Below are 25,056 nucleotides of genomic sequence, written 5' to 3' on the forward strand. Positions count from 1 at the left end.
CTTCCCCAGCACTCAGTGCCCCCCGGCCCCACACTCATCGCAGAGGGTTAAGTATCAGAGGGGTAACCGTGTTAGTTGGCACCCCGATGGCCGTCGCAGCAACTCTCCTCCCCTCCCCCCCCCCCCAGACCCTCTCTTACCTCCCACTTCCTCGGTGCCCTCCAGCAGGATGTCTTTGGTGAAGCTGGAGATCTGGCCGGTAAGGGAGGACAAGCTGCCCCCTACCTGCCCCAGGGACTGGCCCAGCCCCGAGCCCAGGCCCCCTAACCAGGAGGCCATCTCCGCTGCTGCTCAACGGACCCCAACTGTCCTCAGCGCTGGCCAGAGGCCTCCCCGAGGCAGCACCCGCACCAGGGTTGGCGCCGGACCCCAGAACAGCTCAGCCCCGGCTCGCTCTCCCCCCCGGGGGCTGGGCAGCCTGGGCTCGGAGAGCCGGCTCCTGCCACCCTGCCCGGCTCGCACGCTCAGGAAAGACCGGGCTCCTGCTGGCGCCTAGTGAAAGAGTCCCAGCGCCCCGGCCATTACTCCCTCCCCGGCTCGGAGCGCGGATTCAGCGGCTCCTCCCGGCAGCTTCAGGCGCTGCCACCTCGACGGACGCCATGACACCTCCGAGCCCACACAGACTCCCTGCATAACCATAGAGAATCTCTGCCTGAGGCTAGAGCGGCGTCACGATTACTGGGACGTGTACACGGTAGCAAAGGCGCTCGGGATAGTGGCGGCGGTCGAACAGCATATTCTGTCCAGGCGTAGGTTAGCGGCATGTGCTGCCGCCGGAGCTCGCTCCCGGGGCACCCGGCCGGGGCCTCTGCTTCACCGACAGTCCGCCACCGCCACTCTCACCGCGAGGCATAGCACTGGCTGCACGGGGCCTCCAACCTTGGCTGCTTCCACTACCAGGCGCCCTTCGTCTCCTCTCATTTGTGCGAAGACGCCACCAGCTACATACAAACCTGCCCCTCGCCAGCTACGCACACACCAGGCCCCTGGGGAGTCCCCAACCCCCCCCCACCAGCTACACACAAACCTGCCCCCCGGGGTCCCCTCGCCCCCCGCCAGCTACGCACACGTCAGGCCCCGGGGGGTCCCCTCACACCCCACCAGCTGCACACAAACCTGCTCCCCGGGGGTCTCCTCGCCCCCCACCAGCTACACACAAACCTGCCCCCGGGGGTCCCTTTGCCCCCCGCCAGCTACACCCAAACCTGCACCCCGGGGGCCCCCTCCCCCCCCACCAGATACACCCAAACCTGCCCCCCAGGGTCCCCGCACCTCCCACTAGCTACGCACACACCAGGCCCCTGGGGAGTCCCCAAACCCCCCACCAGCTACACACAAACCTGGCTCCCGGGGAGTCCCCGAGCCCCTCGCACCCTGCCAGCTACACACAGACCTGACCCCCGGGGAGTCCCCGAGCTGAGCCCCTCGCATCCTGCCAGCAACACACAAACCTGGCCCCTGGGGAGTCACCTGGCATCCCCCCAGTCACACACACACTGGCCCCTGGGGAGTTCCTGAGCCCTCTCACACCAGGCCAGCTACACACAGCAAAACACAAATCAAAGAACCTCACCCAATAATTTTTGCATCAAGCCCATATTTTCTGTTTGAACTATAGAATATCCTTTAAAATTATATCCACTCTTAACTAGACTCTCTAGATAGTTGTTCCAATAGTTACCCTCTCCATTAAAAACGTGCACCTGAATAGTCTGAATTTTCTGAGCTTCAGCTTCCAACCACTGGATCTCATCATGTCTTCTGCTAGATTAAAGAGCCGCCATCTCTCAGAAATCTCTTCCCCAGGTAGAGTGTGTGGTGTATCATGATAGTCACCTATTAACTTTCTCTTACCCAAACTAAATAGATTGGGCTTCTTAAATCTCTCACTATAACTCATGTTTTCTAGACCTCAACTTCTTGTAGCTCTTTTCTGAATCTTTTCCAGTTTTCAACATCCTTTTTGACGTTCGGACTGCAGACCTGACACAATATTCCACTAAGGGTCTCAATAATGCTGTATACAGAGGTGATATCACTTGATCATTACCTGTTAGGTTTACTCCCTCTGGGGCACCTGGCATTGGCCACTGTCGGTAGACAGGATACTGGGCTAGATGGACCTTTGGTCTGACCCAGTATGGCAGTTCTTATGTAATATCACCTCTCTACTCTTAATATTCCCCTGCTTATACGCCCAAGGATTGTAATTAACCCTCTTAGCTACAACATAGCTCTGAGAGGTCACGTTCAGTTGGTTAGCTGCTATGACCCCTAAAAGAAGTCCTTTTGAGAATCACTGTTCCAGGACACAGTCCCATCTTATAAATGTGACCTCTGTTCTTTGTTCTTAGATGGATGACCTTTCATTTCACAGTGTTAAATCATGTGTTATTCATATCAGCTCATGTTATCAAGTGATCTTGGTTGGGCTCATCTACATCATTTACAGTTCCACCAACTTTTGTGTCATCTGCAAATTTGACCAGCACTGATTTAATTGTTTTTTCCAGATCATTCATAAAGATATTAAACTGCATTGGACCAGAGAACAGATCCTTACAGATCCCCTCTAGAAACACTTCCATTGGCTGATGAATCCCCATTCACAATTACTTTTTGAGATCTGTTAGCCAGTTTTTAATCCATTCAATATGGACTACGTTAATTTTGTATACAGAACGTAGAGCAGATCTGACCACAATAAACTATGGAACTTGTCCTTATTTTCATCGCTGATGCATCAGCCTTTGTCAGAATTTAATCTCAGATTAAAAATGGTCACATTAAAGGGAATACCTATAAAAGGTTTCTCTATTTGAATTTACTTTATTGTATCCAATCTCTGGTCATTATTACAACAGGTGCTTCTGTACAGTTGATATAGGAAAATGATTAATTGCTTTTCAGATGTTACCGGATATTAAGTGATCATTAATACAAGATACCCTGAGTTTATAAGGGCCATCCTTGTCCCATTACAGTCATTCTCTCACCAGAAAGCATACATTAGCCTGATCATTATCATTTCCATTAATTGGTACCCAAACAAAAAATATATATATTTTGTGTAATTGCAAAATTACTGAGAGTTCTTCTGGGTACTGTTCTATGAATAGCTCACAGATGAGACTGTGACTTCATTGGTCTCCTTGTTCATTCACTGATGTGTCAGCAAATGACACTGCATCAGAGGCATGCAGACAAACAAAGCTATTACCCCACATTCAGACAGACATGTCACCCAAAAGCATAAACTGGGCCAATAAAACCCTATGATTAATGTGAAACTTATCCCAGATACTCATACTTGCCTATTAATAGTATATTGTCATGAAATTTAGGCCTTAAATATAGGTAGTATAAGAAAAAATAATTTACAAATTCTAACACTAACAGGTATTTTCAGGAAATATTTAGTTTTTTTTAAGTTTAAGATTAAGCTTTAAAAAAAAAATCATTCCTAGACTACATGGACTTGTTTTTTAAATTAATCACAGCCCTTCTCCCCAAAGAAACTGTATATCCATTCAGCTTTTCCATAACAATAAAAAGACATTCCTGAAACAACATAATTGGGGAGCAGTCACAGTCTTACAAACAATGCATCAATATAAGGTGCAGGTATAAGATTTATATTCATATTATTACTAACCTAGCCAGGGATTTGGATGGCTTATTGGGATTGGTTTGAATTCAGCCACTTTAGTGGTTATCAGGTTATTACTCAGGGACAGCTGTAGGCGGTTAAGTGATGCTGTAAAATGAGACAAACAAAACAACCCCGCATCTCCCCCCACACACATCACAACTGAAATCTTAACTGTACAGAGGTCAATAACTCAATAGGCACAGAGTGAACTCTAGAGTGGCTGATCTGGGTTGAGGCATGCTGTCGGGGCTGTGAAAAAAAAATGACTGTACTGTAGTTTTGGTGAAGTAAAAGAACTTCACTCTCTGAGGAAATTCATTTTCCTTAGAAACGGAAATAGCTATGAAAGTGGAATCAGCTTTTCAGTAATGTGAATGGACTTGTTGAGTTAAACTTTGTAGTTATGGGTTGGGCATGGCCCCACTTTACATATAGGATAAATGTAAAGAAGCCATTGTAACCAGGTGGCTGAAACAATAGCATTAGCACCCAAAATATAGGCACATGGACATTCTGAGCAAAAGCTGATCATTTGGCCCTATGGGTTTGACTGGTGGAAATGTTTTGACGTAGGGGAGTCTGTCTGAGAGAAAGCCAAGAAGACAGTAACAGAAGGCTGGTAAGAAAGCTTTACTGAGAGAAAGCTAAGAGGAAAGGCTTTCGGGATATAACGTGCTCGCTGGAAAGGTAGGCTTGGAATAGCATTTATAGTGCAGAGTTTACATTATAGTGCCTAAAATTAACCATAATTAAACATGATTGTGGCCTGGCCTGAAACTGTTATAGCATGATCATTTCCTTACCTGGGAGGACAGAAAAAAAGTTACAATCATTTTACGGAACCGTGTTTTAATTCTGTAGCTACCCAACATGGATATCACTTTTTTTTCCCTGACTTCTGTGGACAGAACATACTACATCACATGGAGCATAATAATGATAAAGATGATAATTTTTGTAGGATAGACAGGATCTAAAGATCTTACAGATGTAAGACTGGAACAAAAATAATTTATTCTCCTGCCTAATGGGCTCTCTACCACTAACGCTACAACATTAGGATGAAACTTCAGCTTTGAAAGATGGCTACTGCTAGCAAAAGACTCAAATAGTTTAAACTTTATTTACAAAAGTGTTTCACAATTTATACATGTCAGTAAGTGCTTATCACTTAAAGAATGCACATTGAGAAAATGAGATCAGTTTTTATTGATGGCTTCTTGGCAGCTCCACACATTCTGTACTTTGGATCTACACTGTAATATGTGTATTGTCACTAGTTCATATTCACCTTTTCCTTTGGTGCAATTAATGTATGTAGCCTCCAGGGCTACCTCTTAACTGATTCAGTAACAGGTCACCAGTCTGAGTGAGCTTACTATTCCTCAGAATGCCAAATGGACATTTAGCTCACTTAATTTTTAGATGATACTGTTTATTGAAAGGAATATGGTTATCCATAAAATCTAATTCACCCTGTTGTGCCTTTTAAGCATTATATGATCTTACATTCCTTGTATGCTACAATACTTAGGCAGTGAGGTGGTTTGAGGATGGATTTGGTGCTTTAATCATGAACTTCCATGCTTTAGTGATTATAAAATCAAATCATTAACATCACTAGAATATAGGAGTTCAGATTTTTATATAGGAATGCTACAGTATATAGCCAAAGAAATATTAATTTATAACATAACATAACATAACTGAAGAGGAAGTTAGCAATTACCATGTCTTAAAAAAGAAGTCTTTACAAATCTGTATCCATTTATAAAGATAATTTAAAATGCAGGGTTTTAAGTCAAATAAGTTCATCCAGCTGTTGTTTGCATCATGCCAAAAAGGAGAATGTTTATGACAGGTAAAATGTAGGCAGAGAAAAAGAAAAATCATGATGAATTTTCAGCCTCATAAAAACAGTATTTCATGCTTTATATGCATCCTTTTCCACTGTCATTTACAAGGAACAGTCAATCTTGAAGCCAAAATCTATACTGATAGGTTTGTGCAGCCATTCAGCACTGCAAAGTTGTGTGTGTGTGTGTTTTTATTTGTTTGTTTGGTTTGTTTTTTAAGCAGTGACTTTGTTTTAAAAACTTGGTGCAGCAGGCATGGCAAAAGAGTTAATCTGTTAGTCAATTAGGTAGACTGAAATGCACAACAGTATTGCCTACAAAGGATGAGAATGGTGGAAGTAAAAAGCAATTCTGAAAAGCATTACTTGTCTTCTGGTCAAATCCACATTGCCTTACTCATGCAAGTGGTCCTACTGAAATCAGTGGAAATTAAGCATACAAGTAAAGGAAACAGAATTTAGACTAAGGATCTATCTTACAGTAATATTCTAAGCTATCAAGAAGCCATCATTCTACACAAATCTTTACCAAAACCTAACGGCCCTTTTATATACAGTACTATTCTGTGCTGAATGTTTATTTCCATCTAATTATGATTCACTCTAACTAATTATAATTAAATACATTACTATGGTGCAATAGTATAATTTTAAAATATTTTGGTAAAGAAATCAAATGTATAGTTTCAAAAGATTATTCTTAGAATGTCTGTGGCAACTGCTTACATACTAAGTGAAAAACAGCTTCAACACCATACATCTATAACATATTTCCATATAATTTATATGTAAACAGAATTTATAGTTAAAGCACCATTTATGAAAAAGGAACATGTTTAAACTGTTGCAGTAAAATTGAAAGCCAAATTTGGTCACTCTGTCACACATTCATCTTGAGTATCAAAGGATAAGTCTTACAACTGATTGAACAAGCTAGCTTGCATACTTTGCTCCCCATTTTTCTCAGTAACAGAAACAACATGATAAACAAACTGTAAGGTGCATGAATGAAGGCCATTCCTGAAAAAGCTGTAAAATTCTGACAAAATAGAAGATATTCGTAAAAAGCATTTGGAGAAAAAACATGCGCACACATACAAACATAAACAGTCAGTCTTAACAAAGCTACCTGCACAGGGGTCATTTCAGATTGCAGGAATGCACCTTAGATATGTGGCACTGAAGTTATGGCATCTAAATCTCTTCTCCCTCCTTTCCTCCCACTCTCACACAGCTTGATGAACTAACAAACCAGGGAAGAGATAGATATTCTTACTAAGAGTGTGAAGGAAGAAATGGTGAGAGGCCAAGGTAAGGGGAGGAACTCAAAGATTAAAAACAGAAGACAAAACAGGAGAGGTAGAGACAAGAATAAACTGTTTAGCCCAATTGCCAACATGTCATGTCTCTCTCACAGAAAAAAGTACCATCTCCAATAAAGCCAACTTCAGCATTCAGTGGAAAGAGTACGAAGAGGGAGCCAAATCATCTGACCTAAAGTAAGAACTGGAGAAATCTTTGACATTCCTTTAATGATGATTTTCAAATAATGCTAAAGGTACTGCAAGTACAAAAAAGGTAAAATCTTAACTCATTAAGATAACTTGGGTACCATTATAATTACAATTATATTGAAGATTTTTCTTTTCAACTACCAAGACCTCATGGTTTTGCGTTTCTCCTTCAGAAATGATCCTATCACAAGCACAAAACAGCAGAGCAGAAAACTCTGTTCTAAGTTCTGGGAAGCGAAACACCATCAATTCTTGCAGGAGAAACATAGAACCATGAACTCAGGGTCTAGAGGGTAAAAGATTGACTTAAATTTTTTTCATTTTAAAATGTGCTTACTGGTTTTAAAATTTGTCCATATTTTCTATTCATGATTTAAGAGCCTAACTTTTTTGTATTTATTTTTAAATTATTATTGAATGGCATCTGAATTCATTGATAAGAAAACTGCACTAAATTTTGTAATTTTGTGCTGAATTCTCCAAGCAGCTGACATGTAATAAGAAAGGAAGGTAAATTATACTTGCCCCTTATTTGGGGTATCCAACACACAGGCCCTGAGCCTACAAGGCACTTAACTTTGCTCACTTGAGTAATCCTCCTGAAGTCAATGAAACTACTCACCTGAGCAAAGTTATGCATGTGTTGAAGTGTTTTGCAGCATAAGGGCTAATTTCTAAATTGGTGCAATATTTTTGTTATTTTCAGATCCCCTTTTAACTCTGACCCCCTTCTTTTCATCTGTGGTAAGACAATATCCTGTGTCTCTGAAATGAACCCTGCTTGTACAGCATCCACACAAGAATATTATAATGGAGATTGAGTGTTCTAACAAAAGAGAAAACATTATTTTGTCATTTCTTTTCTTCTGTATTTAGGCAGTTCCTAACAGTTTCCAAGGACATATTCATGGCTGCTTGAAGCATGTCTTCTTCACTCATATCGCCTCCTGCCAGGAGACAAACATACACAAAATATTCACGTCTAATTACTTATGGAATGCAGCTATAAAAAAAGTAAACATTTTTCATATAACTTCTTGCCTCTTGTTTCTATTTGTTTATCATTCCATGTTTTTTCAGATGTCTTTTGCTTTTTTGTTTTCTATTATCAAATGATCATTTCAGACTTACTTTTCAATGCACTGTAATCATTCTATAAAAAGATATGAAATAATGTGTAATTAATTTTAGGTCTGATATTTAACATTAGTAATGTTCACATATTTATTGTCTTTCTGAATTACATTGTTAACGTGTTTCCACACGTAATTAAAAATAATAAATGTCTCTGTTCCAGCCTAATGTATTTTTTATAAAACTTGAGAATAAACATTTAGAGAGAGATTTATTTTTCAACATGCATCCTGTTGTTGGTAATAAGAAGTGCTGCATACGCCTACACCAAGAGCTACCATACTATATTCAACTAGAAAAAAAGTAAAACCAGAACCTGCTTGATCTAGTAGCAGTGCTGTGCACTCCCAAGAAGGAGAGATCTACATTCAATCACTATCTCTAGATTCTTAGGCCAACAAGGGCTGAGAGCAGTGTGCAGGTAATGCAGTCCACTCCTGTGGGACAGGTGATCTCATATCACTCAAGAGTGACCCTTTCGGCCAACACAGCAGAACAGGCTCTCTAAGAGCCCTATTATATCCTCCCCAGCAAGAAAAATAGTGGCTATGTCATGCAGTCCCAAGGGCAATTGTTAGGGGAGTTAAAGGCAAGGAAAATTGGGGAACTGTTCTTCAGCAAAGAGAGAACCCACCAGGGAAAAATCTAGATTAACATCTGTGTTGAAAACCATAGGTTGAATAAAACAATACCTGGGTCTGTTCCTAGTGCATTTGAACTTGTAGCTGGCTTATCGTGTATATCTGGGGTCTGGCCTTGCTGCGACTGTTGCTGCTGTCTGAAATTACCAAAATAGTTTCAATTAGTGAAAACACAAAACTAGGAGCACAAAAATAGTATAAACTAGACAAACTCCTAAGTTCCTAGTATCTGGTAAAAAGAACAGGAGTACTTGTGGCACCTTAGAGACTAACAAATTTATTAGAGCATAAGCTTTCGTGGACTACAGCCCACTTCTTTGGAATAGTATCTGGTAGAGTTCAAGTTACCACATATACACTTTAAGAAAATATTACCAGATACAAAACTGACCATGAGATAATCCAGAATCTCTGGCTTTTATATTAGGCACTCACTTCACTATATTCTGATCCCTACAAATAATTTGATCCACACACACACAAAAAAAGGGCAGAAAATAGATAGCTACCTACTATCAACCTTAAGGAACCCATGGTGGGTAGTTAGAATTATGAAAAAGGGAACTTTTAAAATGTATTAAAGTAGTACTGTCAACTTAAAAATCTTATGTTCTAAACAAAGTTTCTTTACCTATGTTCAACACCATACATTGTGCAGCGTTGCCAACCCTCCAGGATGTCCTGGAGTCTCCAGGAATTAAAGATAATGCCATGTGATGAAACCTCCAGGAGTTCATACAACCAAAGCTGGCAACCCTATATGCAGGGTTGTTGTAGTTGTGTCAGTCCCATGATATGAGAAAGACAAGTTAGGTGGGGTAATATCTTTTATTGGACCAACTTCTGATAGTGAGAGAGAGATGCTTTCGAGCAGAGTGTAAGCTCGAAAGCTTGTCTCTCTCACCAACAGAAGTTGGTCCAATAAAAGATATTAACCCACCCACTTTGTCTCTCTCATACCATACATTAAAAGACAAATAACTTTAAAATACCAGAGAACATGTCACAATTTATATCATTTAATTTTAACATTTATATCAGCTTTGATATTTTTCAATTATATCAGATTCACTTTCAGTTCCCTTACTGTTAGGTTCCAAACATTGCAGGAAAATATTTAGTTGTTAAAAACAACTGTTTTATTGTTTTTTTTTTTTTTTTTTTAAATTGTGAAACATTTCTCTGGATCTGAGGCTTTACATCTGTTCCCCCCTCCTCCTCCCAAAATTTACATACAGGTCCAAATTTAAATCCACAATCTCCACTTAAAAGCTCCTCATCTTGTCTCTTTTTCTAAGGTCCTGTTCTGACACCTCCCCTCTGCAAAAAAGTCATTCTTCATTCCATGGAAAGCCAGTGAGTGAGAAATATTTGGATGGTGTTAGGCACCATCATATGCCCTTGCACCCCAAATCCCTTCAATTCAAATGTCTGGCATTCTCATCCACTCATACACAATCTTATCCCCTTACTACTTCACTTTTCCTTCTGGTGCCCCTCTCCCTCCTCACTAGAAGATCAAGATAGAGAGAAGGAAAAACAATAGTAACAACAGAAGAGATGCAACTGGTTTATAGTTCTGAAACAGAAGCTGAATTGGTATTAAGAATCTACTTGCTCATCTCTATGGTTAGCAGAGAACAAGCTCTGCCCAACCTTTTGTTCAGAGGGGGAAGGACTTAATAGATGAATATTATGTGACTCCCTGCATTTATATCTCAACTCTCAGGCACATACCCCCACTAAATATTGATTGTGGTTTTTTTTTCGTGGAGTGCACTCTCATTAAATCATGAAGGACACATACCCTCTATAAAATAATTAGTGTTATTTACAACAGTACTCCTAAGATTTCATATAAAATAGTATCTTAGTACCTATGTGTGCACATAGCTGGACATTTACCTTGCTGGCAAACAAACAATCTCCTTCTAACTAGTATCTCAAGTAACTAATTAGAAGCTACAGGATTTCCAGAATACAGTGTTAAAAAGGCTATTAAAAAAAAGATAAATAAAGCTAAATCTGACCTCAATGTGTGAAAAAATATTCTACTATCCTAAAATATAATTACTTCAACAAGCAAATTCAGTTTTCCACCAGATACTTTACTTTTCAAAATATGTCTGTCTTCTCCTTCGCAGCTCTTCTGAAGAAAGAGATTCAAACTGACTTGTACCAGACGAATGTGGTATATTCTGCGATGCAGAGTCTGAAAACTCACTTTGATGGCCTCCTAAAGTTAGAACATGGCATTTCATTACATCAAGATGGGAAATTTTAAACTAACAAATATAACGTAGCTAAAATTACCTATCCAAATCTCGATGAAGAAAAAATTGTTTATAACATGATCATCATATACAATTATCTAATCTCTATTACTACAGACAAAGCTCTTGAAACAATAGATCTGGCAAGGAGTGAATGGCTCAGGGAATTGGGGAACAGAGAACTTCACCTGAAGATCAATGGTTCAAATCTACCCACGGCAGTAGCCAACCTAAAAATTAATATTATCTAATGGCTAGTTAGCTGCCTATGTGAGTAAGATGAACTTTCAGTATACTTCCTAGTGATCAACTATTCACATCATAACTGACAACATTTTTAAGAGTCACCAGGAAAGGACCAAAGTTCACACTTAAGTATCCCTTCATGCTTAGGAGGCAGACTTTCCAGAGGGCCTGACCAGTGGGCCTGAGACACATTCGCAGGGAAAACAGCTACTATACTTGACCCTATGAACAGATTTCAGCTGTCAGAATTAACTTTTCACAAGAACTCAACTAGTCAAAGTGATCACTGGATAAAAATTGTAGCTTCTTTTTAAGTAAGTCTTTTACCTTGCATACTAAGTTGAATGGCTCTACGAAGATCAGCTTCTTCATCTTCCATATCAATTTCCTGTTTACTTAGAGCAAGGGCTCTTTGGAAATTCTCCTCATCTTCATCTAACATGCCTGTTCCATCAAAGGGATGGTTAACGTCTAAAGCTTGTTCCAGGTCAGTTTTTTGCACCCTGCAGAATAGATATCTCATTGCAATCAGCCATAGATAACATTTTCATTTGAATCTCATAATAAGGAATAATACTTTGCGTTGATTTAGCTCTGCATTTTCAGGGTACTGTAAAAACATTCTTATCATCACAACACATCATCTGAGGTAGTTAAATATTTTCCCCATTTTACAAATGAAAAACAGAAGTACAAAAGAAATTAAGTGATTTGTCCATAATCACAGTGCTAGTCAGTGTCCCAGTGAAGGGCAGAACTCAGAAGTTTGTGGTTCCCAGTCCCATGCTCTATCAACTAGGCTATATTGCCACACAAGATCTCTGTTTTTACCTATTGCAGAGCCATGGAAGTTAACCTGTATACCAAGAGAAAGGAACATTTATGAAGTAATTCCTTTGAAAATGTAAAGCTCTCTTACATCTCTTTAAAAGCAATAAAATTTAATCATGATAAAATACAACAAAACTATACCAGGCTGACTAGAGTATTTTAAAATGTTTTAAGATTTGGAAACATTTAAGGATTAATGTTGTAGTTGTAGGATAAATCAGAAAATAGGAGCTTTACAACTCAGTGAAATTATAATAGTATATATAATGAATTAGAGGTACCTAATACTACTTTGTAACTTTAGTTAGAAATAAGTGCCTTGGTTGTAGGCATCAATCGCTAAAAAAAATCATGTTCAACACTATTAAAAATAAATCTTTATTTACCTTACCTTTCATCTCTTGATTGTGCAGTTTCTTCCCCAATCAGTTTTGGTCGCTGCATCTGCTGTACCTGAATCATTTGCAGTAGTTGATCAGCCTCACAATCTGGCAGGTCACCCTTTACAACAAATATAGAATAACCTGGGAATAATAAAAGCAGAAATACTAAGTACAAGGTGTGTGGATTATTAAATACCCTCAACTAAATATACCATGAAATAAAAAAAGATGTAATTTATTACCAGCAATATAATACAGACATTCAAGATTAGGCTTTGCCTCTCATTACAAGGATTGTATAGTTATTTCACCGATTCAGTCACAAAACTGATAGACTGGATACAAACACGCTTATAAATAAAGGTTAATTATCTGATTTTAATCATGTGCTTTCAAGCAATGAGGTTTAACATTTGCAAACTAGTATTACCTTCCTGTTGTAACTGAGCCAAGAAAAGTGCAAGGTATGTATCTGATATTAGTTCTGGACCCATCAGGAGAGAGTTCAAGTTAAACCACTGTAATTTGAAAACAAAAAAAGATTTGAGAAAACAAAAATTAGCATGGAATTTATTTTTGGGCAATCTGGTCAATTTCCATGATGAAATATCGGATTTGTAAACTAATCATGTGAAATATCAAAAATTCCTTTCAAGCACAAGAGCACAACAACATAAGTATTGCTACCTGCCACCCTTCAAAAAGTCCTCAGCTAACACAAACTCTGAAACTTTACAGGGAAATTTATGTAACTTCAGGCTCCCTCCCTACTAATATCAGGAGAGTTTAAAGGGGAGAAATTTGAACAATTTTTATGTCATGGTTTCTGCTGTTACTTTATGATACTGTTTATTCTGGTTTGCAATATTTGTTCTTGGAGATTGTCATTTGATACACTGAAGTTTTTTTTCCTTCTGTCACTTCACCATAGATTCATATTTTTAGTGGAGAGTGGACAGAATCCCTATTTAAAGGGATGGCTGAAGAAATAGTTGAGTATTTTCTGTTAAGAATATCCATAACAGTGCTGCCTTTAATTGCGGATACTATAAAAAAGATTGCTTTAATCATAGGTAACTGGTTTCTTTACATGTATTTTAAAGATAATTATATCAACCAAGTTCACTTGGAATGCTTTTATTATCTATGTCACAAACACAGCCTATATTAGGAGGAGGTGAGACAGGATGTAAATATGTGTTCGTATAAATCACCACACACACACTCCAAAAGGCCCATTAGTTATTAATAGTAATTCTGGTAATAACTGAAAATGTATCCAATTTGGGGAGAGATGGATATTATAGGGGCCATTAAAACTATCAGACATCTCTCTTGACACTATCTTGAATAAATGCAAGTGCTTGAAGAAAAATTCTTCACAACACCCTTCCATTGTGCTAAAATCATGACCTTCCAGAACCACTTCAGATGGCAACAGAATTCAGTTTCCATTCCATACAATTCTTGGCCAAGCTACTGAAACTATCAACAAGAATACTAATTAATATATAAGTATATTCTTTGTGATAGAGGCTAATGTCCATTGATAGCTAGAATGAGACTATTACCGGTAACTTATTTCAGACGCTACTGAACCACCAATTACTTTTGGGCCCAATCCTGCAACATTTTAAACACATTTAAATGAAATCAGTGGACTCCTCGTGTCCTTGAAGTAGAACATGCATGTGTCTGCAGGATTGGGGTCTTGATTACTGTTCACCAGGAATGGAGTCATCAAATAGTTCCATATCATAATGTTAACATTCTACCCCATTCACGCCACAAAATTTCCTCTTAAAAAAAAAAAATCCAACCCCAAATGGTATGTGGGCCAAGGGTGTGGGGTAGAGATAAAAAGGTACGGTATTGATATATGTACATGAGTGTTGGGCTCTTAAAATGAGGAGTGAGGGAAAAACCTTTTAGAGATAATAGTTTTACTTTATAGTATAACAAATAATAGAGATGAAAGAGTCAAATTAATGTTTCCTTCATTGAGCTAATCTATTTTGTCTAGGGATGGATTATTAACTTATAAAATGAATCCTCCTTCTGTATTACTCTCTGAATAGACACCAATAAGTGTTTTATTGTGATTATAAACTATGTAACATCTAAAAAAATAAAGTTTTAATCCCAAATTTAAAAAACTAAAAATCTCTGTGACAGAATAATAGTTTACCAAAAAATATCTGAACTACATATACACATTTAGCCTGGAATGCTCTCCCCATCAGATAACGGTTTTAAAGTGAACACTAATGCCCCTTCAATATAAAACATGAAAAAATGCTTACAAAATGAACATAATTATTTTTAAACTAATCCCGAATGTAAAGTCTGTAATGTAGTCCCCATTTTCACCATTTACGCCAGATGTCATTTCCACTTGAAGTAAACCACAATATAAGTGCATTTTTGAAATTTGTATTGGCCTCAAAAATCATTACTAGTATAAGGCATCACTTGCAACCAAACCACTTTGAGCTTTCATTTTTTAACAAAGAGGCTTTATCGGGAATGTTTGGTGCATTCAATGAGCCTTTTCAGTAGAAAATAAAAAGCTTCAGTGCCATATTAAGGGCAGTGGCCTGGTTAGTTTCATCTACAAAAAGTTTACTTATTTTTTCTCATCTGGATGTCAGCATGGCTGCAGTTCCAAAAACCTTAATCATGGCTATGTGAGCTCCTTTCCATTATTGTAGATGTTTTTACAAAGCTTACTTCAGGAGTGTTTTACACATTTTAACAATGTATTTTAATTATATGAAGAATTATAGAATGTCATCTAGAAAGGGACAACTTTGATTGGTATTCTATCTCTGTGTGTTAAAAAGACCCAACTTTTTCTGATCTATCTGGCTGTTTGGTTATGAACACTTCATACAGGCACACCGTCCCTTATTTCTAGCAATCTATTTTACTATTTCTAATTTAATTCCTCCTAAAAGCTCTCCTAAATCCTACAGAGTTAAAAGCTGTGTTTCTACTTTTCCCACTACAATCCCTACTAATACCTCTCCAATATTGGCAAACATAAATATTCAATGGTCTAATGTGTTAATCACATTTCCCATATACTGACTAGCCATTTTAGATGCACAGAAACTACCTGCAATTTATTTTACAGTATCAATGTAATAGTATTGTGTAATGCAGCAAAAACAAACAAACAAACAAAAATCTGACCCTCAGTACCTCTTTGTAATGTATAAAGATGACCTCAAACTTTTTTCAAAAGTATGATTTTCTGGCTGTTTGTTACATTAAGTCTTCTCTCTTTTCTGACAAATATGTAGTGATGTCACATAAAGCTGTAACCAGAGCTGCAGCTCTTGCTTCTTATAACAGCATGCAGATTCTTCGGGGATCTGATCCAGAGTCCTTCCTCACGCCAACATTAATGCCAAGCTGCCTGGCAGCATTATGATATAAATAAGCGTTTACCCAACCTATTTATTTGGGATAGTCTAAAACAGATTTCAACCCAGACCTTCAAAAGATGAAAGGCTAGTACATGGCCTCATTGCAACCATTCTTTCCACCCCCGCTCTGAAGTCAACTTTTAAATAAAAAAAGACAAGGTCACCTGTTTTCCTAACTTTCGAACTGTAAACCAGTGTTCCTTATAATTACAAATAAATGATCTTTCATTTCTGTAAAAAGAAAAACACAAGGTATACATAAAATTAAATTCTCTAATATTGGAGCTCATACTAACTTTTAAATTATTTGTTATCACTAATTTATAAATAAATTACAATATTTTGGCAATACAACATAACTATTGATGCTATAGAGTGTTTAAATTGCTCTTATTATAATTCATAATATTTTAAAGTGTTCTTTTTAATTATGTAGTGAAGTCTATATAAACCTGGTAATGTCATAAAGCATATATGACATCACATGCAACTCAATCAGCATACTGTGATGCCACAGATACTGAGATGTCATGAAGGCTCAGAGGACAGATCATATTAATCCCCAAAATATGAAAAATAAAAGGCTTAGGGGATAAAAAAGGAAACATCAAAATGTAACAGAGCTTGAAATAGTAATTTTAAAAGAAACTTAGTAATCACAGATTTTCAGCGTTACTTTTCTGTAAAATGAAAGCAGGGTGCTAAAAAGAAAGTCTTACATAGGGTCGATCCCGAGCCTCTGATACTCTGGGCTGTTGAAGAGGATTAGTTCTAAACCCCAAACTTTCAAGGCATTGCTTATAACCTGTCAAAAAATAGTACTTTTCATGAGACAAACCAGTCAACTCCAAATTTAAGCAATGCAACCATTTTAATCACTATCAACAATTATATTGTTTTCATAAAGCTGTGCTTTTAAAAAGTTGATATAAAAAGGAAACCTCGGGATCATAATATTCAAAATGCAACCTTCATGAATCTACGATCACCACACAACATAGATAGCATATACAACAAAGATGAATTACAAAACTACAGTTTGACAGAGAGATTCTAGCAAAGCACACCTCCTTGATTATGTTATAGCCTTATATCCAGCTGTCTGCTTATTACCTTCTTACTTTCACCCTCAAAACTACATTATTAAAACTGTTTGGCATTTTGCAGCCATTAAGATAACACAAGAAACAATATTAGGGCTACTGTTAACATATTTAGGGATCATCTACTCTCATCCTTTTTGAAGACATGTCCACTAAGACTTTTAACTCACATAGGTCCTTAATTTTGCCACACTACAAACTAGAACCATGTTGCAACAAGGTCCCTGACTCCATTACAACTTGTGTAGACCTGAACATCAAGGTTTACCAAAAATCCTAGACTTCCAACTAAGGACCTCCCTAATATCTGCTAAAGTTCTAACTCATTTTAAACATTATTCAGTACGTTTGAAATTTATGGATGGAATCAAACCTCTTAACACTACTCACTTAAAGCTGTTTGGGATAAAGGTATGGGGAGATTAACAATTCATCCTCACCTCAGCCAGTCAACAGTGTAGCAAGTGATCAAAGAGATGGTAGAGCAAGAAAGTAGAAACAAAGTAGAAAGCAATTTTTATCTGCTTCAAAGTCACTGCAGCACAATTAGGAAGTAAGGAATTGCCATGCTGGCAATGGCAGAAAATATATTTCAGAAATTAGTCTGGGAAGTAAAATGAGCAAATAAAAAGAAAGCCCTGTGCATCTACAAAACAGAGTAATGGGAGCAGAAGCTTGCATGAGAGTATGGAAAGAAATACTGACCAACATACATGGGGGCCACAAGAAGAGAAACAAAAGGTACAGAACATGACCTAGGGATCCAATATAGGTAAAAGTTACTAGTCTGGGATTTTTATGGGGGTTTTGGTTCTATTACAGGTATTTAAAAGATTAATTACATATTAAGTAAATTCCCTTTTTAAAAATAAACTTTTTTCCAAATAGCTCTAAAGTTTCAGAAGTGTGAAATAAAGCCTTTGGAACACAGATTCTGCAGCTTTTTCATTTTGCAGATCACTTTGTAAGAGAAGGATTCTCTCACGGACCCCGTAATCACCAGGAAGGCCTCTGTAATCCATAATTTAAACCTGATGCTCTAGAAAGCCAGAACTCTCCTGCATTAATCCTACACACTAGAAATTGGAGAAGAATTACTAAATGCTATCAAAATTATTTTGAAGAAAATTTATATAATGCAACTGCACTGGTTGTAAGAAATTGTCCTGACCACAGAGTCATGCTTACTTGAATGGAGAAGTAGCCACTGTCATCCATATTTCCAGAAGGCTGCTGTTCAATTTGGGTGGAGGAGAAAAAGAAAAATTGTGATCAGCTTACACTTCTAAAAAGGTTTATGAGAAATCAAGTGTAAAAATAAACACAATCGTGTACACCTACAACACAGACTCTGTACACCCATTTCGAAAAAGACTGCTTGCCCTGCCCAAAATACACTTTTAGTGAAAAAACACAATCCCATATCCTTCTCTCCACGCCTGTAAGATGCGGATAATATATTTCTCATTGAAGTGTTGTGATGCTTTAGTAGTGAATTAATGTTTGTAAATGCCAATTTGACATACTTGTATGAAAAAGACTATAAAATTTAAAAGCATTATCACTTGAAAATGGAGCTTCCATAACAAAGCAAGAATGACAAAAACAAAAAATTATGTTTCAAAAAAGCAAACAGATGCCAAGCAATCTAATGTTAAAATGATTGTTACCTGTAAAAACGTTCTGTACTCTTCACTAGAAACTCCTCCCTCCGCCATTCTTATTCTCTCTTCCTCATCTAGCTGCTGTGCAATAGAAGATAACTCCACAGGGCTAAAATATTCCCCTTGTAATAAGTTATTCAGACAGTGCTGAGCGCACAATGAGCCTTCTTGCTAAAATTGTAAAGGAACAAAAATATATCTAAGAATTGTTTTAATGTTTTGTTATATCTTCGTTGCTTCAATCGTCTATGTTTGCCAAGGGAGTATATTTACCCCCAAGCTTTCCTACAGTGCATTACTTGTCTGACTTTAGAACACCAAAAAGATCATCTCTGACACATGCATACAGACCCCGGTTATTTCTCAAGAAATGTAAACATTTTTAGTCCGTAAGTTTACTTTTAATTTAGAAGGTCATTTAAGAATTGGCCAGTGACAGAAGTCTCTGCAGACTGATAAAGTCACAGAGGGACTCCAACAATTCTTGCAAACAACAGCAGCTACAGACTTTATTCTTTCCCAGGCAGCCTCCACATGTGACTCTCTCATTCTCCATACCAGCTGCACTTGTCCCATATTAATCTCCCTCTTCTTTTCCCTCCACAACAGTGCCATGTACCCCTATGTCGCTTCCCCCATCATCGATATACACATAGGCAGGGGTGGGCAAACTTTTTGGCCTGAGGGCCACATCAGATTTCCAAAATTGTATGGAGGGCCAGTTAGGGGAGGCTGTGCATCACCAAACAGCCAGGTGTGGCCCCCATCTGACCTCCCCTGCTTCTCGCCCCCTGATGGCCCCCCCGGGACTCCTGCCCCATCCACACACACACACACCCCGGTTCCCTGTCCCCTGATCACCCCCAGAATCCCCGCCCCTGACTGCCCCCCACCGTCCCATCCAACCCCTCCTCTCATTCCTGACTGCCCCCCCCCCCAGGACCCTGCCCCATCCAACCACCCCGCTGTTCCATCCAACCCCTCCTTCCTGACTGCCCCCCCGGGACCGCTACCCCCATTCAACCCCCCTGTTCCCCACCCTCTGACCACCCCGACCCCTATCCACACCCCCACCCTCTGACCTCCATCCAACGCGCCCCCTTACCGCGCTGCCTGGAGCACCGGTGGCTGGTGGTGCTACAGCTGCACCGCCCGGCTGCAGCCAGCCCCGCCACTGCGCAGCACAGAGCATCGGATCATGCCGGGCTCTGCAGCTGCGCTACCCCAGGAGCTCACAGCCCAGCCGCCCAGAGCATTGTGGCGGCGCAGTGAGCTGAGGCTGCGGGGGAGGGGAAAAAGCAGGGGAGGGGCTGGGGGCTAGCCTCCCAGGCCAGGAGCTCAGGGACCGAGCAGGGGGGTCCCGCAGGCCGGATGTGGCCCACGGGCTGTAGTTTGCCCACCTCTGCACATAGGCCATGAAGACTTTGCAAGTTTGCCTCAAACTGATGCATCTATTAAATGCAGACATGTATACACTTCCAAATATACACATGTATATAATATGTGTTTTCCAAAGTAAATAGATATGCATACTTTTGTATTTTTTTACCTTAAGAACTTCAATATACATGCACTCTCAATCACATGAAAGGCATTCCCATTTATTAGGGACTCTTGAAAAAGTTGGTTTTGAAGATTCTATGTGAATCAGATTTGAAATATAAGTCAAAAAAGCATCAAGAAAATATTTGAAAAAGAATGATAGGGAAATTTTTAAACCCCACCTCACTGAAAGTCCTCATGGGATTTGCCCCAAATATTTTTACCATCCTAAGATAATATATAGTGTGCAAATGTTCAGGTGTACTGAGGTTTTTCTTTGGTGACATTTAAGGGTGAATTGAGGGGCAAGCAGGGGAAGGAAAGAAAATTAGGCTCATAATTTATAATTAAAAGTAGCTTTAACTTTAATAAAGGAGACATAGCATTCTTTCATAATTAGAAGCTTCCTCATTCAACCTTGTCCTGACATAGATTTATGCTCTGGCCATTCATTTATTAGACCTTTCAACATTTTACCCTAGAGCAGAACTTCCTGTCTTTTACAGTAGTGGCTTCTTAGGCATGGAGCTTGCCCCCCTTAGACCTATCTGAAAAGGTATCCTTACCTACCTTTTAAAATTATATTATTTTCTTTTCACACATGATTTTATGGTTAAGAATTTGATGTGTGTGTATTAAAGTACTTTAACTGTAAATACCTAAGCAGCATTCTGAATACTTTGGAGGAAATGGGGGCACTACCAGTGAACTGAAATGTAGATCTTTATTAAAAATGATGTTACACACACACTTGTTCAAATTTTTCCCCAGAGAAGGCAATTAAAATTGAGGGCATGGTAAATAATGAAGAGGAAAGGTCACTGATTCAGAGTAATTTACATCACTCCGTGAACTGGCCACAAGCAAACAATATGCATTTTAATATGGCTAAATGTAAATGCATACATCTGGGAACAAAGAATGTAGGCCATACTTTCAGGATGGGGGACACTATCCTGCAAAGCAGTGACTAAAAAGATTTGGGTGTCAGGATGGATAATCAGCTGAACATGAACTCTCAATGGGACGATGTGGCCAAAAGAGCTAATGCGATCCTGGAATGCATAAACACGGGAATCTCAAGTAGTAGTAGAGAGGTCATTTTATCTCTGTATTTGGCTCTAGCACAACCACTGCTGGAATACTGTGTCCAGTTCTGGTGTTCACAATTCAAGAAGGAGGTTGATTAATTGAAAAGAGTCCAGAGAAGAGCCATGAGAATGAGTAAAGGATTAGAAAACATGCCTTATGGTGACAGATTCAAGGAGCTCAATCTATTTATCTTAACAAAGAGGAGGTTTAGGGGTGACTTGCTCACAGTCTATAAGTAACTACATGGGGAACAAACATGTAATAATGGGCTCTTCAGTCTAGCAAACAAAGGTATGACACAATCCAATGGCTGGAAATTGAAGCTAGACAAGTTCAGACCAGAAATAAAGCATACATTTTAATGCCGAGAGTAATTAACCATTGGACCAATTTACCAAGGATTGTGGTAGATTCTTCATCATTGTCAATTTTTAAATCAAGATAGAAAAACATCCAAACAGATAAATTCCAGGAATTATTTTGGGGAAGTTCTATGGCTTGTTCTATAAAGGAGGTCAGACTAGATTATCACAATTCTGGCTTTAGAACCTATGAAAATAATTATTACAACAGAATCAAAATATATGTTGCTTACTGCTTAAGATATCTAACTAGATGTTTTACCTCTACCTAAGTAATCTAACTACTAAATTGTCAAAGAGCAAGGATGTTTCCATATATGTAAACACATTTCCTGTACTGCAGGCTGATGTAAAATATTTGCAGTTTACAACACTTACAAAATAATTGCCATTTATTGTGTAACTTAGATTAAAGGGCAGAGTATAAATAAGAATATCAATCTTCAGCAGAATAACTTCTATCATTCCAATCCTATAAAGCCATCTTTCCACAGTAATTTATTTTAAAACAAAAAATGTTGGGGTTTTGTTTGTTTTTTACATTCCCCTTCTACACATGGCAGTCTAGGTCAGATAGGAACTAGTTTGGTTTAGTTACTATATCTCTTGGTAACTAGAGCAACCTGCATTTACAAAAGGAAATTTATTAAGAATGACAATTTGAAAAACTATTATTAATAATAAAGATGGCTAAAGAAACTAAATTACAGGAAGCACATAAAGACGACACTAGAATGTGATGGTGTGATATAGAGATTATTGTTTAGGAGTTTGAAGGCAATCATGAGTAACAGAGGTACTTGTCATCTGAAACAAAATATTTAACACTCATATGGTGCTTTACATTTTCAGAAGCACTGTACAGCTATTAAATAAATTTTAACAACACCCACTTTGAAGTAAGTGTCATAATCTCCACTCTGTACATGCAGAAACGGAGGCAGAGAGAGGTTGTCATGAGCAAAGGCACAGCAAGACAGTAGAAGGAGTCAGGAATAAAGCTCATATCTCCTGCTTCCCATCTTTATGCTCATCTCTCATTTAAGCCATTCTGCCTTTCTCAAGAGAGTAAAAACTTCATTCTGCACGATCAAATTCTTTCTGTATTTATCTTTAGAGGACCAAGAAAAAAAAACAGGAAATAAAACTCAACATGAAAAAGTTGCTCTATAAAAGGAAGTAATATTGACACTTGTTTGTGACCACTTTTGAAGCTTTATAGACTTATTTGTCCAGCCATTTTTTGAAACCATTCAGCTGCTAGGGACTTCAGTATTAGCAAGGTATGCCAGCAGACTGACCAAGAAATCGGATTCCCCTTCTGAAAGGGGCCTAGATTTCTTCGAAGATGTATTTAGTTGAACTATCATTTCACCTGGCTCTCCCCTTCCACTTGCGAGGAATCTTATCAGCACAAAGATGCTATAGTAAGGGGCAATATGACATCGAGATCAATTGGATAAGAGAATTTAGTCAGGGGGTTGTTTTCGGGAGTGTTTAAAAGACAGTTTCAAGTACTACCCTACTCTAAGTCATCCACGGGATGGAGAGAACTCACCAGCCTCGGCTCCCAGCTACTGACTACAGCTCCCCTCACTTCCGCCGCCCCAGGCTACCGCTCCAGTGCCACCTGCCAACCCCCTCCCCACCATAGGCTACTACCCCTTCCTTTACCCTCCCCTCCCAGCTCCAGCTCCTACCCAAGCCTCTGAAATACCCATCCCCCCATCCAACCGCTGGCTCGCTGCGGCGCCCTCCCCCACTCCCGAGTCCCCCGCTCAACCGTACGCGCCCTCTCCCCCCGCCGCACACTCACCCTCTCATGGAAGATGGCCTCCATGTTTATTTGTCCCAAGCCAGCAGCAGCCTCCACCTCACGTGACCACATCCCAGCCACACAGCAGCCAATCATCGCAGCTGCCCCGCACCCCCTCGCCCTCTGCCCACCACGTGATCTTACCCCGCCCAATAAACCGCGGCCTCTCCAGCTCCGTGACAGTCATGTGATCACAACGTCAGTGCTTGCGCTAGAGTCCTGGGGGCGGGGTTGCGGGGGCCAGAATTAGCTTCGGGACTCGCCTAACTGGTGCGAGCGCCCCCCGTCGGCTGTCGGGGGAAGTGGGGGCTGGGCGCCGCAGTCAGAGCCTCAGCCCGGAGCTCATCGCTGTGGTCTGAAGAGCTTAGTTAGCGCTTACAACCACTTGATTGCCCACTGGCTGGAGCTGTGCATAGGACCCCCGCCCTGCGTGTCACAAGCCCTGTATTGTCAGGAGCTGATGGGGATTATCCCGCACTTCCGTAGTATTTTAAGGGGCAGGGTTGTGCTTTGTGAATAGCAGAGTCCTTTCTATTCCTACAGGTGGCAGGCCCTTCCAAAATCCACCTCGTTCAGGGTGGTGATAATTAAGTCTTAGTTAGCCAGTTTTGTCACAATGCCCATATACTATTCCACACTAACTCAGTCAGAAATGAATGTAATTCACTTTCAAAGCAGATTATCCCATTTCTCATAACTGCCCATTTAATTGAAGGGAAGAAGTGTCAGCTAGATTCAGGGCACTTTAATGAAAGTAGGTGGAAAAGAGCCTCCTGGTGAAGGCATGCCATGTGTCAGGCTGTATGAATTATGAAGGGCATTTCCTACTCTCTCCTTTATCTGTACAAATGGTGGCATTTGAAAACTAATGATTATGACTTATTTTTTTAATTAAGTGAACCAGCTGTCCACTCTGCTGACCTAAACCTCTTTCTCTATCTGCTTTCCCCAAACTCATTCATTTCAACCACTATAAGGAGGATGCAAATGAAGAGGATGGAGAAAGGGAGTGAGTGGTTACCACTGATACCTCATTGCCAAGTGGCAGCATAGTGCTGAGCTAGGCATAGGCAACAGCCAGTCATAGCCACACTGGTATATAAAATATTAGTATTGAAGGCAAAAGAGGAAAAAGAGGGGAGAGTAGAACACAGAGAATTTGGAGGGGAAGGGCTCCAGCAGGAGGGTGGGGCTAGAATGGAGCAAAAGGGAAAAGAGCAGAGACAAGAAGAGACATTTTTAAAGATTGCAGTAGCATCAGAAATGTGTTAGGCTCTTGCCAAATATGAGGAAGGTACAACTCCTTTCCCAAAAAGTTTACTGGGACAGAACAAATCTGATCATGCTCATCCTCAGTAAATAGGATAAGGAAGAAAGAATCAACCAGCAAAGACAAAATTACCTGTTTTGTCTTATACCTGTATTGCCCATCACTGTAATATCTGAACACTAAGGCACTCAGATACCAGAAAGATAGGCATTAAGTGATCAGTCCTAGGATGAACTGTTGGCTAGCG

At 39.5% G+C, this 25,056-nt stretch overlaps 2 protein-coding genes across 39 annotated transcripts in view; both read right to left on the reverse strand.

Annotated features, from left to right (window-relative positions):
* TRIP11 (thyroid hormone receptor interactor 11) overlaps positions 1-971 on the reverse strand; it is an 83,731-nt gene extending 82,760 nt beyond the window's left edge. The window contains exon 1 of one of the 2 annotated variants that reach the window (XM_008165732.4): positions 141-971. In XM_008165732.4, the coding sequence (XP_008163954.2) occupies positions 141-279 (139 nt within the window). In that variant the 5' untranslated portion in view covers positions 280-971. The remainder of the gene's footprint in view (positions 1-140) is intronic. The other variant, XM_005285413.4, reaches the window with a different exon arrangement.
* Positions 972-4,484: 3,513 nt separating this feature from the next.
* Positions 4,485-23,677, reverse strand: ATXN3 (ataxin 3). 37 transcript variants are annotated; one of them, XM_065595629.1, is made up of 14 exons: positions 23,540-23,670; positions 22,617-22,834; positions 20,277-20,365; positions 18,734-18,898; positions 18,252-18,296; positions 16,680-16,765; positions 16,125-16,191; positions 12,960-13,047; positions 12,538-12,670; positions 11,643-11,818; positions 10,909-11,032; positions 8,848-8,933; positions 8,153-8,174; positions 4,485-7,968 (listed from the first exon to the last, which is right to left on the reverse strand). In XM_065595629.1, the coding sequence occupies exons 3-13, from the start codon at positions 20,295-20,297 to the stop codon at positions 8,170-8,172; spliced, it is 996 nt and encodes a 331-aa protein (XP_065451701.1). In that variant the 5' UTR covers positions 20,298-20,365; positions 22,617-22,834; positions 23,540-23,670; the 3' UTR covers positions 4,485-7,968; positions 8,153-8,169. The 37 variants fall into 37 exon arrangements, 23 of the variants coding, with proteins under 23 accessions (XP_065451701.1, XP_065451706.1, XP_065451705.1 ...); XR_010601143.1 differs by lacking the exons at positions 20,277-20,365; positions 22,617-22,834 and adding an exon at positions 12,147-12,171 and having other exon boundaries at positions 23,540-23,677; XR_010601147.1 differs by lacking the exons at positions 20,277-20,365; positions 22,617-22,834 and adding an exon at positions 12,147-12,171 and having other exon boundaries at positions 15,734-16,191; positions 23,540-23,677.
* Positions 23,678-25,056: the final 1,379 nt, after the last annotated feature.

Source organism: Chrysemys picta, chromosome 4 (assembly GCF_011386835.1).
Source record: "Chrysemys picta bellii isolate R12L10 chromosome 4, ASM1138683v2, whole genome shotgun sequence".
Taxonomy (NCBI): domain Eukaryota; kingdom Metazoa; phylum Chordata; order Testudines; family Emydidae; genus Chrysemys; species Chrysemys picta.